This window comes from Aulonocara stuartgranti (genome assembly GCF_965226115.1).
Source record: "Aulonocara stuartgranti genome assembly, chromosome: 3".
In the NCBI taxonomy this organism is placed as follows: domain Eukaryota; kingdom Metazoa; phylum Chordata; class Actinopteri; order Cichliformes; family Cichlidae; genus Aulonocara; species Aulonocara stuartgranti.
Window position 1 is genome coordinate 6263355 of NC_138941.1, and position 15608 is coordinate 6278962.

Below are 15608 nucleotides of genomic sequence, written 5' to 3' on the forward strand. Positions count from 1 at the left end.
GACAGCTGTAGTGTTTTCAACACCGCTCTGTACCCATGAGTGCTAGGCTGATAGCTCGGATGCTGGTTAAGATGCTGTTCATACAGGGGTTCCAGGGTGTTCATCCCAATTAGCACAGTAGCGGGAACGTCAGGATGTACGTCCGGAACAACTAGAGCCAATGTTGTTACTTCATATTCTTCACCAACAAAATCTCTGGGGAACTTGACGGAAATCTCAATGTATCCAAGATATGGAATGGTTTGACCCGCAGCACCTTCCACCTGGAGAAGATCACGGAGTGGTTGAATTTGTTGTTCATGAAGATGATTGTTGTAAAAGGATACAGGTATTGTAGTAACCTGTGATCCTGTATCAAGCAGGCATTTCTGTGGATGGCCTGCTAGGGTCACCTCTGTTGTGCATCTTGACCCAACTAACCCATGAGGTAACATTGTGGTTGCCTTCGGACAAGTGTGTAGGTCTACACAGTGAACAATTTCCTCCTTGTTCCTTTCCTCCTTTGCGGGACAATGTGGGTCCTGCACAGTTCCTGTACGTCCCATTACAGGAACTGTATCTAGTTTAAATGTCCAGTTGATGAATTCCGCTTCTGCCATTTTGGTTTCCTTTCACTGAACTGTTTGCGTTTTGCATTGACCAATGCAGGATTGGGTCTGTTCTCACACTGTGGTCTAATGTGTCCATCTTCCCCACACCTGAAACAGAAACCAGGCTTAGGGTTAGGTGATATATTCCCCTGTATATCCGTTCTTGGCTTCTGGTGCTGCTTTGGGACAGGAGTACAGGACTGACGAGACTGGGAAGCAGTTAAGGCGGCAAGTTGCTTTTGTATCTCCGCCATCTGCTGGGTGAGAGTGGACAACGCAGCACAGACCCCCTTTTCTTCTTCTACTGCGAACTGAGCTTGAGCTGCAACTCTGTGTCTTGGTGTTCCCAAATGTTGCTTCATCCTCAGAGTTTTGCTAGCTTCTCTGTCTTCTTCAGTTCTTAATAGGAGTAACAGTTCTGCAAAAGAAGGTGGGTTGGATTTTCTCTGCTTCAGCTGAAGCTCAGAGATAAGATTGCTATCCCAACATCCCCTACAGAATTGGCTGAGCAGGTGCCTGTTCACTTCACTCTGCTTGACTCCTCCTCGCTTGACAGCTAAACTCAGGGCCACCTGAAGTCGCTGTAGGTAGCCGGATGGTTTCTCACCCGAGTTCTGCAGCGTGTCCATGAACTTCGCATAAAGTTCTTCCCCGTCCTGTACAATTCCATAAGCAGAATCAAGATGTTGAATATAAGTCTCTGCTGGTAGGTCGGGGTTAAGGTGCTTGATTATGTCCACTGCAGGTGGTAAAAGACTATCAAGGATGTGTCTGGATCTTCGCAGTTCTGAAATGGCTGGATCCTTTAAGATGAGATCCACTCCAGAGCGCCATGTATCATAGTCCACCTCATGCTGTGGGTGTTGTATTCTCCCAGAAAACATGCGCAGCTTATGAGATGAACGTATGTTTACATCTTCGCTCTTTACTATATGCTCCACAACATACCTCTGTACTTCAGGTGGATTCAACTCAGCTGCAGACATGCTGGTAGAATGTCCTTCTGTTGTTGTAGGATGTAGGGTAGCTGAAGAAGTGACAGGAATAGCCGTGTTGTGGGTTTGTTGATCCGGAGTAGCAGCCGTTTTGTGTTCAGATGTGGCAGTACATTCCTGCTTGAGCCCTTCTGGTTTTCCTGGGCGCAGTTCTGAAACAGCTCCATTTATTTGGGTCATTAGTTCTTGGAGAACTTCAGCAAAATCCTGACCAGACAGTTTTGCTACTTGTTTTAAGTCAGCTAAATAAGTCTTAGTCTTTGTGCACCCGACAGTAGCCGCATAGATTTTAGACAAGCTTTTTATATGATATTCATTATCTGAGGGCTTAAATGCATATGGCAGAATCGGACCCAAAAAATCAAAAGCAGACCCCGTTTTAAACTCAACAACGAGCATATTATTAAACTCAGAGCCGGGTGAGTTTATTGGCACGGAGCGTTCAATAGCACCATACTGGAGAAGAAAATCTTCAACCTCCTCAACCTCATATGCGGGGACGCCACTGACACCGCGTTTGGTATTTTAACACCTAATGACTCCAACAAGTCCATGTTCATAGTAATATGGTGAGATAGTGAGACTGAATGTACACAACAATATTATACTTGACACAACCTCCTGGCTGGCTCGCCACTAATTTGTCTTATGTAGCAAGTACATAAGCTAAAATAATTTAAGTTGGTTATGAGTAGTTGGGCTAATTCAGAAGATATCAGATTCGGCTCTAGGAGGTGAGTGAAGTACAATAAACGTACAACCACAGATATTGTGATTACAATTGTTATTTATAGTGAAAATAAAGTGCAATTACCAAACACCAATATTTACAAAATCTGCAGACAAGAAAAGATAAAACAATTCAAGCTTGTAAAATATCCGCTGCACGGCAGTGCAGCAACCTCGTCCAACCTCTGGCAAACAATGTCCATAAAGTTTATTTCATGAGTGATATAAGTCCAACGCGTATGACAGTCTAGACAGGTTGAAATTGGAAGTATGATGATCAGCACTAAGATTCCAAAACTGAAATCTCGGAAGTGAGATTTGGGGGACTGAAAACCAAGAGGGGAGAGTGTAGGCCGCAGCAGCCTCCTACCACACCGCAGGAAGTTGTAGCTGGGGTTCTGGCTCGTTGGGCCTAGCTCGCCATCCAAAGTAGTGGTGTCGCTGTGGTCTCTCCAGAGCACCACTAGCCTGCACTATAATCACAGAACCACTATTAGCAAAATTCATCTAAATTTCCCAAGCTAACTTTAGTTCCAGTGTACACAATAAAATCCATGAGAAAATACAACAAATACATATCCAACCATTATAATGATTTAAAATAAATAACAATCTCAAATAACAAAACTACAGCCACGTAAAGTGAGAGTAGTAGTAATGCAGTAAGCCTCAGCCTCAGCTATCCCATCAGCTAATAGCACTGGCATACTGATACAGGTTACAAATACAAACAAACATTCAGGCTCAACTCACCATTCACTACGTGCGATGTCACATACGAGCCCCACGCATCTACCCGCGGCGGTATCAAAATACTGTTGAACGCAATCCACAATTAATTCAAAAACAAGCCAAGATGGTAAACAGCGAAAAGCGCTCACCCTACGTACCTGTTGCTTCCATCCGCTAACGCCTCTCCCCCGCGTCTTTTCGAGACGACAACCCGGAAGGCATATATCGGTGCCTCGCGAATGTGATTGGTCACAACAGGCATGTGCAGACTCGTGGCGTGGCGTGCGTCATGGCGTGTCACGATGCCTTCACGGACACGCTCCGGTTGGAATTTAAGATTCCAATCTAGTTATAGACGCAGTTCATTTTATTTTTATGTGGGTTACACATGCTCCTAGATACATTTCTACTGCAGGTCTATTTTTAGTCACAAATGTTGGTGAAACACTTGCTTTTACATGCATGGTGGGTCCTGCATTAAAGAAAGCATTTGAATTACTCAGTGAATCCTGGCAGCCAGAGAAACATCCTTAGTTCCACTTTAAACTAAACTCTGCTTCGGTCTTCCACAGTGTGTTTGTTGTTTCTTTGTTGTTGTTGGCCTGCTCTCTCCTCTCACTCCAATCTGGTTGCAGCAGATGTTTGTCCCTCCCTGAACCTGCAGACTTGGGTGCAGCACCTCAGTTCATCTTCAGTCTGAAACCAGCTGTTGTAGCTATATCCCCTCAAGCACACCTTCCCTGGTCATCTCTGCTGTGGTTGCTATAAAATTTAATCTTGATTAAAAAAAAGAACAAAAAAAGTAAACTAAAGTCAGACTTGATGCCATTTGTTGGCAGCATGGTGCCTGTTTGTCTTTGATGATAAACTGCAGCACAGTCTAAAGCAAACCTTCTGACTTTATTGACTTTATGCATGTATATATTCTTCCTGTTCACCTTGGACACACAACAGCTCTCTGTTTGTTGTGATTGGATCTAGAACAGCCAACATATCCTAATCTAGATGATTTCTAAGGTGGTATCTGGGACGAAAAGTTAAAATCAGCTTGGATGGCCTGTACTGTATGATGGCCTTGGTTGCACCACATTGATAGCCATGCAGGGTGGTTCACTCCTTGGGCAAGAAGACCGAGGAGTGAGCCACCCTTGGTCAAAGCTTGGCCATTCAAGCTCACTGTTTTCCCCTTGTTGGTTGATGATAGTATTTTTTTTTTTTTACCTGACTTATAGTCATCATTGTCTTCAAATTAACTCACACACTGCTGACTGCTGTAGCTTACCTGGCTGAGCAGGTGACCCATGCACTGAAGGTTAGAGTCGTGACTCCAGGGCCTGGTTTGAGTCTGCCCAAGACCATTTCCTGTGTGTTATTCTCCTCACTTCTCCCTCCCTTCCTGTCTTCTTTGTCCTGTACAGTGAAGACAAAAGGCCTCAAGTTCTGAAAACTCTTCCCCTTCATCATCTTCCATCTCTCTCATCTAACATCACCAGTATTCTCTGAGTAGAGAATCTTTTCACAATCTTGAATGATAAGGATCCAAGTGGGTAAAGTTAGTTATTTGTTGTGTTCCTATTTGCAGCTGGGATAGATTAAGAAAAACTATCGGCTGCCCAAATTACATCCAGTTTAGAAGACAAACATTGAGTGAAGTGTTTTTTCATCATCCTTCACAACTCATCAACCAGGTGCCACAAACTGCAGCAGGACAGTACAAAGCATGTCATACTGGATGGCTGCAACAACCAGAGTTTTACCTACCTTTGGTATTTCTTGACAGCATGAGCGTAATATTTACTGAACAGAGTCGTCTTCTGTAATCTTTTCAGATTCAGAACACTGTATTTATTTTCAAGGGGCAGTTAGGATACTGAGCTTTCCAACCGTACATACAATACACAAACATCACATTGGAGAGACGGGTCAGGCTAGGTAGCTGGCCAGTCAGCCGCTAGAGCAGCGACCCGGAACCAAACAGCAGAAAATGCACAACATCAGGAAAGATGAGGAGAAAAAAGAACTCCTCCCAGACTGAGCTCCAACAGGGAGATCAGTTTGAGAACAGACAAAAAATGACCTTAGCGCAGAGCACATGAAAACTCTTAATGCGCCATAGAAACACATGACAAGCAACAGGGATGGGTAAAAGGTGAGAGACAGCCGGTGTAGACAGCGCACCCGGGCCTGCAGCATTTGCGCTGGTCCCCTCGACCCACCGTCTGCACCGGGAGGGGATAAGCATGCTTAGGATGGGAAGGAACAGTCTAAACACCGTCTGTTATAAGGGTGAGATTTGTTATGTTTAGCTCCAGCCTTGAGACCACAGCTGGTGCCGGTATGTTAGCCGCATGAGATGATGGTGGCTTTCTTTGGTGCGAACAACTGCATGTCAATTTCACAGCTGATCTAACAGTCCGTCACTTGTCTCTCAATCTCCCGTTGGAGAGCCACGAGCTTCTCCGAGAGGTTATCAGTTTTGCACTCAAAGAGCAAAGTCTGAGAACTCACGACCGCCATGAGCTTCTTCAAGATCTTATCCGTGCTGCGTTCAATGAGCCCATTTTGAGAAGTCACGACCCGTCCCATTGTTTCAGTCACAGCGGGCAGCCTTGTGGGGTTTGAACAGCTGATTCTGCTTTCTTTAATCTTCAATAAGCCAGGGCCAAGCCAGCTCAGATCAGCAAGAACCCTTTGCTGCTGTGAATGTCCGTGCTGCTATATTTCAGGATCAGGCTCTAAATGTACAAATGGATCTGAGAAGATTTCCAATCATGTTTCTACTAGATTTACAGTTTGTTTTCATGTCTTCTGACTCAGATGGTGGAGCAGGTGGAGCTTACAAGGAGTAAGTGCTGCTATAGAAGAAATCAAATCAAATCAAATCACTTTTTATTGTCACATCACATGTGCAGGCACACTGGCACAGCACATGCGAGTGAAATTCTTGTGTGCGAGCCCCACAAGCAACAGAGATGTGCAAACACAACAACACAAACGAGCAAAATACAAGAATGGCCAACCTGAAACTAATAAATATATGTACAATATATAATAGTGTATGCATTTCTGGATGTGTATACTAAATATTTTCCTACGTGTGTGTGTGTGTGTGTGTGTGTGTGTGTGTGTGTGTACACACACATTTTTACAAATTAAATAGTAAAAAAATAAAATAAAATAATAATAATAATAATAATAATAATAATAAAATATATAAAATATACAGAGTTGAATATGTGCAAAACAAGTGGCATTTATATACAGTGTGGAGTGCATAATGTTGTGTTTTAATGAGGCTATTTAGTTAACCAATAATTGTATTGCATGCTGGCATTAAAAATGTTTCATTTGACTGATTTAATTGTTTGTTTGTTTTCTTCCAGACTGAGTGGCTGTAACCTCTCAGAGAGAACCTGTGATGCTCTGTCCTCAGTTCTCAACTCCCAGTCCTCTAGACTGAAAGAGCTGGACCTGAGTAACAATGACCTGCAGGATTCAGGGGTGAAGCTTCTGTCTGCTGCACTGCAGAGTCCACATTGTACACTGGAAACTCTCAGGTCAGGATCCAAACATATCATTAAATGATATTATTGTACAAACAACCAAGCTTTATAGAATTGGCAGGTGAACCTTTCTTTATCTTTGGATTGCTTAGGAGATTCTTAATTACTGTCTGAATATTTTTTTACAGTCACATATTTTGTTTTAATGGTCAAACAGAATTATTGTTCAGTTCAATGAGCAGGTAGCTGTGAGATTCATAATAATGAGGTATATTTGTATTAAAGATGACTAAACTTGAACAGTAGCTGTGAGTTACTTTGTTTACTCGTGTGTGCTGATGTTGTGAGTAATTTAAAGCTGAAGTAAACTTGTAATGAGTTTAATAGAGTTTCTGAAGTAAGTGTACTTGCAGACATTTATGTGTTTTCTAAAGTCCAGGAGCAGGAGGCTGTGTGTAGCATAGAGGAACCCAGACCTCAGCTTTGTCTCCTGGTTTCTGTTGCTGCTGTTACAGTTTCCCCTCATCGTTCCTTCAACAGTCTCCTCACTATAACAAATCAAAGTGTTACTGTATAGATTCACGTCTGAATGTTGCCATGTGCTATCAAAACTGAAAGCGATGTTTCATACACCCACGTGGTTCAGTCACACAGTAACTGATGGTAAATAATGTTTGTGTTGAGCACATCGTACAGGTCAGCTGCTCCACACAGATCTCAGGTTTACATGGAACAGTTTGTGATCATGAAGGATAAACCTCACTTCCTCTTTGTTTCATACAGATGTGACATGAACAATAACACATTCATGAAATCCTTTTAGGAACACAAACACTATTGTAGCTGGAGAATATATTTGAATGTAGGATAATGTAGGGGATCAGAAACAACAGTAATAACTAACCACCACCTCACCATTTGGGTTGGTAGCTGCATGTTGATTGATGAAGTCATTTTCTTCTTCCTCCATTTCTACCTTATTAACATCAGATTAAAAGCTGCACAGAGACAGGCCCTGGACATGTTTAGCCTAGCTTAGTACAAGGACTGGACATGGGGGAAACGGCTCTCATCACTGGATCAAAACATGAAAACAAATCTGAAGTAAAGTCTTGTTGAAGTGAACTGTGGTGGTGCCCAATGTTCCCTCTAAGCTGCTGGCACGTCTCTGCGCACTGAAAATCTGTGTTGCACACAACAAAAAAAAAATCAAATCTCAATTGAAATTAAAATTAAATCTTCAACAATTCTGTTCTGCAGTGTTAGTCAGTGACTGGCTGCTCCCATGTGGGATTAGAACGATGCCACCTTATCCCATAGTCCAGCCAATCACGCGATTCACATTCGTATATACGCAGCTAATCAACGTCGCTGACAGGCTATGACAGCGTCCTTATGTGCCAACACCGGTGTTATAGCGAGCAAAGTGGCTGATGATGAGGTGAAGCCACGTTAATGACAACGTGTACAACCATTGGAGATGTGAGCAGGACAGACGGAGCAACTGACGGACAAAGTGAGGACTTTATACCAGTTATTAAATTGTGTTGATTGGCCACGTAAAACCAGAGTTATTATAAAATATCTACAATGTTTGGTTTTCTTCCTGAATAGTATTGTTGTTTATAACAATGATAGTATTCAGTGTTTATTGCAACAAACTTTGTTGTTTGCAAAACTCAGTTACTTTTTTGAAGAAGTAACTATATAATTAATTGCCCAACATTGGTCATTATATCCTGTATGTTGCAGACAGAGTTACAGACTCTCTCCCAGACCACAGACTCATAATACAAGTCAGAGCTTTATAAAAATAGAAAAAATAAAGTTGTGTTTTCAAAATTGGAGTTCAAGTTACTTTTACTTCCAATAGTGTTAACATGCTAAAGGTCATGAACAAGGTTGTTTTTAATTTTCATTGTAAGTGGGCTAAAGCAGTTAATTAAAAGTAGTCTAACATAAATGTAAATGCTGTAATTTGATTACTTTAATAAACCATGTAACTTGGATGGATAAGATGCTGGCGTGACCACAGTGCACACGTCTGCTGTTGCTCACAGTGGTCCAAGGGACGCTCAGGGAGTTTGTGTGTTCGCTCAGACACATGAAACATTAGAGGGAACATTGGCGGTGACTGGCAGGGAAAAGGGGATTGATAAGACTTACTGTAAATATAATTATGTATGTATTGAAAAAGGAACAACTAAAATGTTCCAGCTGAAAAAATGAAATCAGTTTCAGTTTATGAGCTCTGTTTGTTTTCTTTACAATTCCAACCTTTTATTTTGAAATGAGCTGCTCATTCCTGTTTAGAGTTGATGAGCTGTTGTGGGTGAGAAGACTCAGGCAGCCTGACAGAGTTGATGTCCAGGTCTTCCCTGCTTGTCCTGATATACATAAACATGAGTATCCTTGCAGGTCAGATCTCATCTGTCACACCTGTTAGTGCAGCTCTCCTCTAGATTGTAGTGCTTGTTAAACTAGGATGATTTTAGGAGCCTGGACCGCAGATCTAAGGGAAGATATGACTTGGAAAGACTAAACCAACCTATTAGAGGTGTTCGCACTAACATAGATAAATACTCAGATTTACACCTTTAGTGTCTCACAAAGGGTTGAAAAGTGAATGTGCACAGAGAGGTTGGTGGTGAGACGGGCACTTCCAGCACTGTAGATGTGTTCCAGCTCAGTGTTCATGGAAATAATCCGGAGAGCAGGATTCCTTGATGAATGTCACATCTTCTTAAAGTTATAATCCACAGGGAAAACTGTGAAACTGTCGATCTGATATCTACTCAACCAATCATGCCCTTCACTGATCTCCAGCCCCACCTTATTATCAGTTTCTCTCTCTTTTACACCTGAATTATCTTCACTTCACATTTCAGTCAGTTCAGATTTCATTAGCACATTCACTTTAGCATAATCCATTTTAATCCAAACACCTTTCTCTTTAAACTCTGTTTGTCAGTCACAGTATATCCAGTACAATCCTCTTTTTCACTGCGTCACACACATTCAGAGATCAGAGTGTCCTGTGTGTGCTCTCATTCACTCACACTCACTCTCATATGGCTGAAGTCTGTTTGTACACAGGCTGTCAGCTGGCCTGAGTTAGGCCTGTCTCTAAAATCATTATTTTATTACTTTTATTCTGATTCATCAAAGCCAAACTCAAACATATTTATATTTACTGATTATGTTCTCATCAATAATTAACAGTCAGTACTAGGGATGGGTATTGATAAGATTTTAACGATTCCGATTCCATTTTCGATTCTGTTTAACGATTCGATTCTTTATCGATTCTCTTATCGATTCTTTTTAAAAAGGAGAACACTAAGGTCGATTAGCTTAGAACTTTGTTTTATATCTTCTCTTTGAACAAGATAGAAATTTAGGAGTAACATGGCCTTACAAACCCAACAGTGAGATCTTAAGAGATCCAGCCTACGGCTCTTCAATGGGGTGTCACAGGGTCCCCAGGAAAAAAAATTGTAAATGTAAAATAATAAAATAAATATTCTTCTGTAGCAATAACAAAGTATAACATAAATTGTTCTGTGGCAATTACACAAGAATATCCAGTAATGTCCCTGCCTACAATTAAACACATTCACTTACTGAAAATCGGGGGCATCTGCTGTGGCAAATGGGTTCAAGCCTTTGACCACAAACTTAGACACTGCTCGGTGACATTCGTCTATCCTGGCCTGAAAGGAGACGCTACCGGTAGACTGCAGCGAGAACTGCCAGCGAGCGCCAGCCAGACTCTGTCTGTCTCTCTCATCATGGTCACCTAAATGCACAGTAATGGCAGGTCTTGTAATAAGGCAGATTGCGCTAACATAATATGCACTGTTAGTTGATTATTTACCTGCCGCATTAATGGGAGAGGACGTGCAAACGTTACCGCTGCTGCTGGGCTGAGAGTCACGAGTCCGGAGCGGAATTAAAAACGCGTGTCATCGCGTGTTTTGTGAGCAAATGCTTTTGCATATTCGTAGTGTTTCCTCCCTTAAATGAAATATCTACTTTGCAAGTTGCCCTGTTGTCATTGGTTCTCATAAAGTATAATCAAACTTTTGAGCGTTTGAGCCGCTTAGGCGCCGTGTTTCATGCCAGGTAAATGACGCTCCGCAACGTGGTGACGTCATTCGGGGCGACTGGAATCGATAAGGGAATCGTTTGCAAAAATGGCAAACGATTCCAAGGAATTGAAACAGTGGGAACCGGTTCTCAACAAGAACCGGTTTTCGATACCCATCCCTAGTCAGTACATTCAGATATGAATCATAATTCAGTGTTTAACATATTATCACAGATGGACTGCACAGGAGATCTCCTTTATGAAGAAACTGTGAAAGTTTGTCCAACAGTGGGAAACATTTCAGAGAACATCTCAGAGAATATCTGTGAAGCAGAAACTAAACATAATAATAGAAGAAAAGCCAAATAATGATCCAAATCCTGCTCTGAGACTATCAGACAGTAAAGGCTTCCAAAGACTGCTCACCTCTCAGACTTACTTAAAGATGCTGGTGCTGTCCACAGATCAGCTGACCTGCTGGGTCTCCATGATCAGCTTTGTTTCTTGGAGATAAAGGCTGAAGCCTTTAGAGCTTCAGTTCTCCAGAGCAGCAGGATGTCTGAGGTCCGCAGAAACACAAAAACACAGCAGCTAAAAATAGTTGTTCAAAGAAAACGAGGTGGGAGCTGCTGATTCCTGAGCTTTGATACTGGATTAGCTTCAGTAGTTATTCCAATCACTGCTGTAGGAGCTACATTTAGTCACAGCTGACTGTCTTCTTTGAACAATCACAATGACTACTGTTCTAAAAAAACAAGCACACAAAGAACCAATGAGAGTGTAGAACAGGATAAAGAGCTCCTGTGATGGTGGCAAAGAAATGAGCAGCAGACGGCCGTCTACATGTTGTAGTGGTTTACAGTCACCAGGGGGCGCCGTCACGGCCACGCAGTCAGTGGGCTGCTCTGCTTGTGCTGTTGTTGGTGAAGCTGAAGTGAAAGCAAATGTTAAAACAATGAAAAGTGTCCACTGCAGCCTCCATCTGAGCTTGTCATGTTCTTCTTCTTTGATCCTTCGTGTTTGTGCTGAACACTGCTGTCGCTCTCTTCCCTGTTCCCGCCCACTTTCTAACCAATCAGCATTGGAGCGTGCACAGCGTCGTCCACACTGAGCTTTGTTGTGAGCATGTGGACTCATCTGCAGAACATTTGTATGGGCTCAAAATGTGGTCATAAATATTTTGTACTTGTAAATCAGGATTTGTATGTGTAAAAAGAATTTGTGTGTGCGTGAAAAAGATTTGTGTGTGTGGACTTAGCCAAAAAAAACCCTGCAAGTTACAAGTACGAATTTTGACCCTATTTTTCTTCCTTTCATCTGATTGGTCAATGTCATGTCAATCACAAATGTAACTATCCAATCAGAGAACAGATGGGTTTGGCTGTCGGAGGGGCACTTTTTTGACCTGACGTTCCCGTCACAAGTGTCTTCTAAGTGAAGCTACCAGGTTCAGGTCCAGCTCTGTTTATCTGGAGCTGCAGTAAATGATCCGTCCTCACAAAGCAACACAGACACCAGATATGCAAACACAGCATCATACAACACAACCAAGAGATCCAAAGAATTATCTCTGTATTTCTGTGGCTGATGCTGCTGGAACGAAGCTGTTTGAAACCTTGTTGTTCTGCACTTTGGGACCTGAAGAGGAACCTGAACCTCTGTGCAGAGGGTTCAACTCTGAGGATTCCTGTTCAGTTTTTTTTATTTCACACGGCAAAACTTGACAACTTTATGATAAATGTACAACTTCAATGTGAAAAATTCATTTTTTTCTCTTGTTTGTTTGAAGCTGCTTCCTGTTGGCTTCAGCTGTTTGGAGTTTCCATTTTCTAAACTTCTACATTCTGAACCTTCTTCAGCTCTGAACAGATGATGAAACACTGAATGATTTCAAGCTCACACTTTGTCTAATAAACTTACATCTTTCATTTTTTATTCAGATTGAAGGACTGTGATTTGTCAGAGATCAGCTGTGATTATCTGGCAGCAGCGCTGAAGTCCAACCCCTCGTATCCCAGAGTGCTGGACCTGAGTGTAGACTGCAACAACCTGCAGGATTCAGGAGTGAAGCAGCTGTGTGTTCTTCTGGAGAATCCACGATGTCGATTTGAAACTCTGAGGTCAGTCACATGTTTTAGTTGTGCTGAGATGAATATGATGTGAAAGTTGTGCTGACACTGTGGATCAGTAGGCCCACACACCTCTATACAGGAAGTCTGGTTCTACTCTTTGTAGAACTTCTGATCCCTGATCCTCTGAGTCTGACTCAGTAGATAATGCAGAGTTCTGAGCTGATGTGGGTGAGAGGACTCAGGCAGCCTGACAGAGTTGATGTCCAGGTCTTCCCTGCTTGTCCTGATATACATAAACATGAGTATCCTTGCAGGTCAGATCTCATCTGTCACACCTGTTAGTGCAGCTCTCCTCTAGATTGTAGTGCTTGTTAAACTAGGATGATTTTAGGAGCCTGGACCGCAGATCTAAGGGAAGATATGACTTGGAAAGACTAAACCAACCTATTAGAGGTGTTCGCACTAACATAGATAAATACTCAGATTTACACCTTTAGTGTCTCACAAAGGGTTGAAAAGTGAATGTGCACAGAGAGGTTGGTGGTGAGACGGGCACTTCCAGCACTGTAGATGTGATCCAGCTCAGTGTTCATGGAAATAATCCAGAGAGCAGGATTCCTTGATGAATGTCACATCTTCTTAAAGTTATAATCCACAGGGAAAACTGTGAAACTGTCGATCTGATATCTACTCAACCAATCAGGTGTTTACATGCCCTTCACTGATCTCCAGCCCCACCTTATTATCAGTTTCTCTCTCTTTTACATCTGAATTATCTTCACTTCATATTTCAGTCAGTTCAGATTTCATTAGCACGTTCACTTTAGCATAATCCATTTTAATCCAAACACCTTTCTCTTTAAACTCTGTTTGTCAGTCACAGTATATCCAGTACAATCCTCTTTTTCACTGCGTCACACACATTCAGCGATCAGAGTGTCCTGTGTGTGCTCTCATTCACTCACTCTCATATGGCTGAAGTCTGTTTGTACACAGGCTAATCTGGGACTCTCCACCATTTGACCCTAGAAATAAAGAAGCTTCTTGGATGAGAGGTGAAAGGCGAAACGTCTTCAAAAAACTTAAAGAAGTCCAGATGCCTTTTTTTCTAAGCTCTTTAGATGACTGCGAACCTTCACAAACGCCTCATCAGTGGGACTCTCAGAGCTACCAGCCCTTTGCTACAATCACAAAGCTCTTCATTGAAATCAATGATATCAAAGCTGGAATCAAGCTATAGCCATATACACTGGGAAAGACTTCTTATCTCGAAATAATATACTGAAGTGGCAATGCAGAAATTGAAAATAGGCGGACGTGCTACCTATGCTATTAGTAGAATGGACATTGGCCTGCTGGCTAAGGAAGGCCCTGTCTCACATAGAGGTGAGAGAGGCCCCCCTCGAAGCCCCCTCTTTTATCGGGGCTTACTTAGGGTCATATCGGGGACCCCACAGTTGGAAGTCTTTTCTTTTATTTTTCTTTGACCAAATAAAGCTTATTTCTGTAGCTGTTGTTTTATACAGCTTTAATGTTAATATTGATGTTTGCTTATGTATGTTTAGGGAGTGGTCTGATGGTACATGTCGTTGTTACATTAATAATATTCAAATAGTAAGGGTATGCTTAAAGATAAGGTAAAAATCATATCATATAATGTAAATGGCCTGTCGAATCCAATTAAACGTAATAAAATTTTAACTAAAATGAAGAAAGAACAAGTACAAATAGTGTATCCACAGGAAACCCATCTAGACTGTAAGGAGCATGAAAAACTGAAAAGAATGGGTTATACAACAGTTTTCTCCTCTTCCTATAAAACTGGACGAAGGAGAGGAGTGGCTATCCTGTTATCAAGCAAATTACTCTTTGAAAAAATATCCGAGATAAGTGATAAAGAGGGACGTTATATTTTGGTAAGGGGAAACATTGAGGGGAACCCAGTCACGTTGTTAAATAAGATAAGATAACCTTTATTAGTCCCACACGTGGGAAATTTGAAATATATATGCACCCCCTGGAAGCAATATTTATTTCTTTAAGAAAATTATAGATGTGATGGTAACAGAGACAGTAGGTTTCCTAATTTGCGGAGGAGATTTAAATATACATCTACAACCAAAGCTAGATATTTCCAATAGAAAAGCACAGAATACTAAAACATTAATTAAGAATATAAATACATTGATGAAGGAGGTGGGACTAATTGATATATGGAGAGACTTGCATCCCTACCAAAGGGATTATACTTATTTTTCCTCACCGCACTCGTTATACACAAGAATAGATTATTTCATAACTTTTGGGAAAAATAAAGATAAAATAAACACTTGTGCAATTGGAGCAATAGAGTTAAGCGATCATGCACCAGTATACCTGTCTGTTGATTTAAACGTGCAACCAAAACTCAATAATTGGAAATTAAATTCAAGCTTACTGAATGATCCTCACTTTAAAGGACAAATTAAGAAAGAGATTCACTTCTATATGGAAACTAATAACAATGGTGAGGTGTCTCCTCCTATACTGTGGGATGCCTTAAAAGCTGTCCTGAGAGGGAAAATTATAGCAATATCCTCTTATAAGAAAAAAATGAGAAATAAGAAATAGAAGAGCTACAAAATAAGAATTAGAGAAAAGGCATGAAAGAAAAACATCTCAGGATATATTGGAGGAAATTAGGAAAACAAGAAATGAAATAAATGATTTGACCACATATGAAATTTAAAAAAAATCAATGTTTCTTAAACAAAGGTATTATGAGGGAGGATCAAAAGCAATGAATGTATTAGCCTGGAAACTAAAAAAGAAAATAGCAGATAATACAGTTCACAAAATTAAACATCCAGTGACAAAACTAATAAAAAAATAAACCAATAGAAGTTCAGAGTGCATTT

General features: G+C 41.3%; 1 protein-coding gene across 1 annotated transcript in view; it reads left to right on the plus strand.

The window, feature by feature from the left end:
* The window catches only part of LOC309703009 (NACHT, LRR and PYD domains-containing protein 3-like), a gene marked incomplete at its 3' end in the record, with an annotated part of 156661 nt that overhangs the window by 112385 nt on the left and 28668 nt on the right, over positions 1 to 15608 (plus strand). Inside the window, exons 10-11 of the mRNA XM_082527711.1 lie at positions 6430 to 6603; positions 12580 to 12759. Of these exons, the coding sequence (XP_082383837.1) occupies positions 6430 to 6603; positions 12580 to 12759 (354 nt within the window). The remainder of the gene's footprint in view (positions 1 to 6429; positions 6604 to 12579; positions 12760 to 15608) is intronic.